A 2,368-nucleotide genomic window follows, 5' to 3' on the forward strand; every position below is an offset into this window, starting at 1 on the left:
TGATGTTTTTTTCTGTTTGCTGCAACAATTCAAAAGTCAAAAATTTGCCCAAAAAGCCGGAATCTCCAACCGAAAACCGAAGAGCCGTGATTCACATATGTGTAGTTATTTCTGTGTATTTATATTTTATATATTTGTAAATTTATTGTTGTCTTGTTAAATTTATTTTCAGTTGATTAGTTCAATAAATATATTTTAAATGTATATAATTTTATTGTTGTGTTTAATTATGCTGATATAAACTTTATTTTTCTAGATGAAAGCTTTAAAAATAAATATTTTGAACAAAATTCTTCGTTTTAATAATAAAACGATAAAACGATAATAAAACGATAAAACGATAAACGATAAAACGCGATAATAAAACGATTTTTTAATAATTTATTAACATACGTTTTAATAAATATAACTGATTTGTAATATATATGCGCTTTTGTACAGCCTCTTGTACTTCTTCTTCTTCTTCTTCTTCTTGTTCTATTTCATGTAAATTTTGCTCTTCTAAATAATCTTCATCATCTATATTCAAATTATCACCATCTATTATAAAATTATGTAATGTACATGCAGCTGCAATCATTTTGTTTCCTAGATCAAAATCTGAGATGTCAAGGTATTTGAGTTTTCTAAATTTTCCTTTCAACAGCGCAAACGATCTTTCAATCCTTGAACGAATGCAACTTAATTTCGTATTATATCGTATTTGTGAGACTGTTAGATGACCATTGTCCTTATATGGTGTCATCAGATTCATCATCAGTGGATATGCTGAATCGCCTATCAAGTGCAGCTGTCATGGTATAAAACGTAACCTTACATTCGACATATTTTCAAATAATGGACTTTGTCTGAATACTCTTGCATCATGCATTCTACCTGGCAAATCAATAAAGCAATCTATAAATTTTCCCCTATGATCGCATACCCCTAAAAATGCGAAAATAAGCGTATTAAATATTACACAGCAGTCAATATATTTGAACACAACATTTTATTTACCTTGTAATATAATGGAATGAGACCCTTTGCGATTATACTAATCATATGGATTTCTTACTGGCTGTTTACATGGGACGTGGCAACCATCAATTACACCTATAACCCTTTGGAAACCACGCAAACGATTCCCAAAAATCTGAAATGATTAAATAAATAAATTTAATATAATATTTAAATTTTAATAAATTTTTGATATAAAACATTTTTAAGAAATCTTACATTGCTGGATATTTGACATTCGTTGGCATCTGGCCATTTAACATAGAGAGGCATTAAATCTGACAAAATAGTTATAACACTTTTAAAAATATTGTGACCACTAGATTTTGCTAAACCAAATCTGTCACCTGTAGCTAAAAAACTTTCTTGTTTGGCCAAAACCCATATTGTAAATAGTAATTTCTTTGATGGGCTTACATCTACATATTCTTCCGGATTTAGTAAAGGTGCTACTACGTTTAATAATGCCTTAAATTAAATTAATTACAATTAAGTATCAATTAATAATGTAACATAATATTATAAAATATGTAATAATATATTTTTATTCCTACATTTCTATATTTTATAATTACCTCAAATGTAACTCGCGACATACGAAAGTGTTCTAGAAATTGTATGCATATCTCGGAATAGTCTTCAAAATATAATAATTTTTATTTTTTGGTCTTTCATTACATCATGCGATTATTTCATTTTCTGGCAAGGGATTGACCATATCATTTATAATAAAATTAAGCATGCCAATATTAATTCCATTATTAAGCACTGCGATATTCAGTCTATTATTAAACATATCAATATTTAAGTCGTCATCCATTGCAAATAATATTGCATCCATGTTTCTTACTGTCAATAGAAGATTAAAATATATATATATATAATATTAAGAGCTAAGTTGATTCATCAGCCTATTCCTATTTCTTACCTTCTACTGTCTATCCAAAATTCTTTTCTATATTGTATTAGCATATATGCATGCATTTACTAAAATGCGACTGACTGATATTAGTCCACAGGATTTCTGTGTCCTTCAACTTAGAGGTACGCTCGGCAAATTTTTATATTTTCTAAAGAATAAGTAAGCTTGTGTAAATGCAACGCAATATAATTAAGATTAAGACTTATAACAAGCAATAATAGTCCAATTATAAAATACAATTCATTTTAATTAAAGTTACATTAGATTTCAAATGTTTCAACTTACAAAGCCTTCATCAGATTAGTAATTTTCTATCCCGCTACAAAATCCTCAAACAAACTAATTGAACATGAACAAATTTAATATCCCGTTCTTAAGTCATAAAAATATACGTATAATCCTGATTCTACGAGTCGATAGTCGATAGTCCTAAGTCTTATCAGTAAA

The 2,368-nt window shown here is 27.9% G+C and overlaps 1 protein-coding gene across 2 annotated transcripts; it reads right to left on the reverse strand.

Moving 5' to 3' along the window:
• Nucleotides 1-805: 805 nt before the first annotated feature.
• LOC108723463 (uncharacterized) lies at nt 806-1,832 on the reverse strand. Of its 2 annotated transcripts, XM_018449251.1 has the most exons (5): nt 1,575-1,832; nt 1,347-1,467; nt 1,219-1,277; nt 1,000-1,135; nt 806-927 (listed from the first exon to the last, which is right to left on the reverse strand). In XM_018449251.1, the coding sequence occupies exons 1-4, from the start codon at nt 1,593-1,595 to the stop codon at nt 1,037-1,039; spliced, it is 300 nt and encodes a 99-aa protein (XP_018304753.1). In that variant the 5' UTR covers nt 1,596-1,832; the 3' UTR covers nt 806-927; nt 1,000-1,036. The 2 variants fall into 2 exon arrangements, with proteins under 2 accessions (XP_018304753.1, XP_018304752.1); XM_018449250.1 differs by having other exon boundaries at nt 1,219-1,467.
• Between the last annotated feature and the right edge of the window lie 536 nt (nt 1,833-2,368).

This window comes from Mycetomoellerius zeteki, unplaced genomic scaffold (genome assembly GCF_001594055.1).
Source record: "Mycetomoellerius zeteki isolate Tzet28-1 unplaced genomic scaffold, Tzet1.0 scaffold241, whole genome shotgun sequence".
NCBI classification, from domain to species: domain Eukaryota; kingdom Metazoa; phylum Arthropoda; class Insecta; order Hymenoptera; family Formicidae; genus Mycetomoellerius; species Mycetomoellerius zeteki.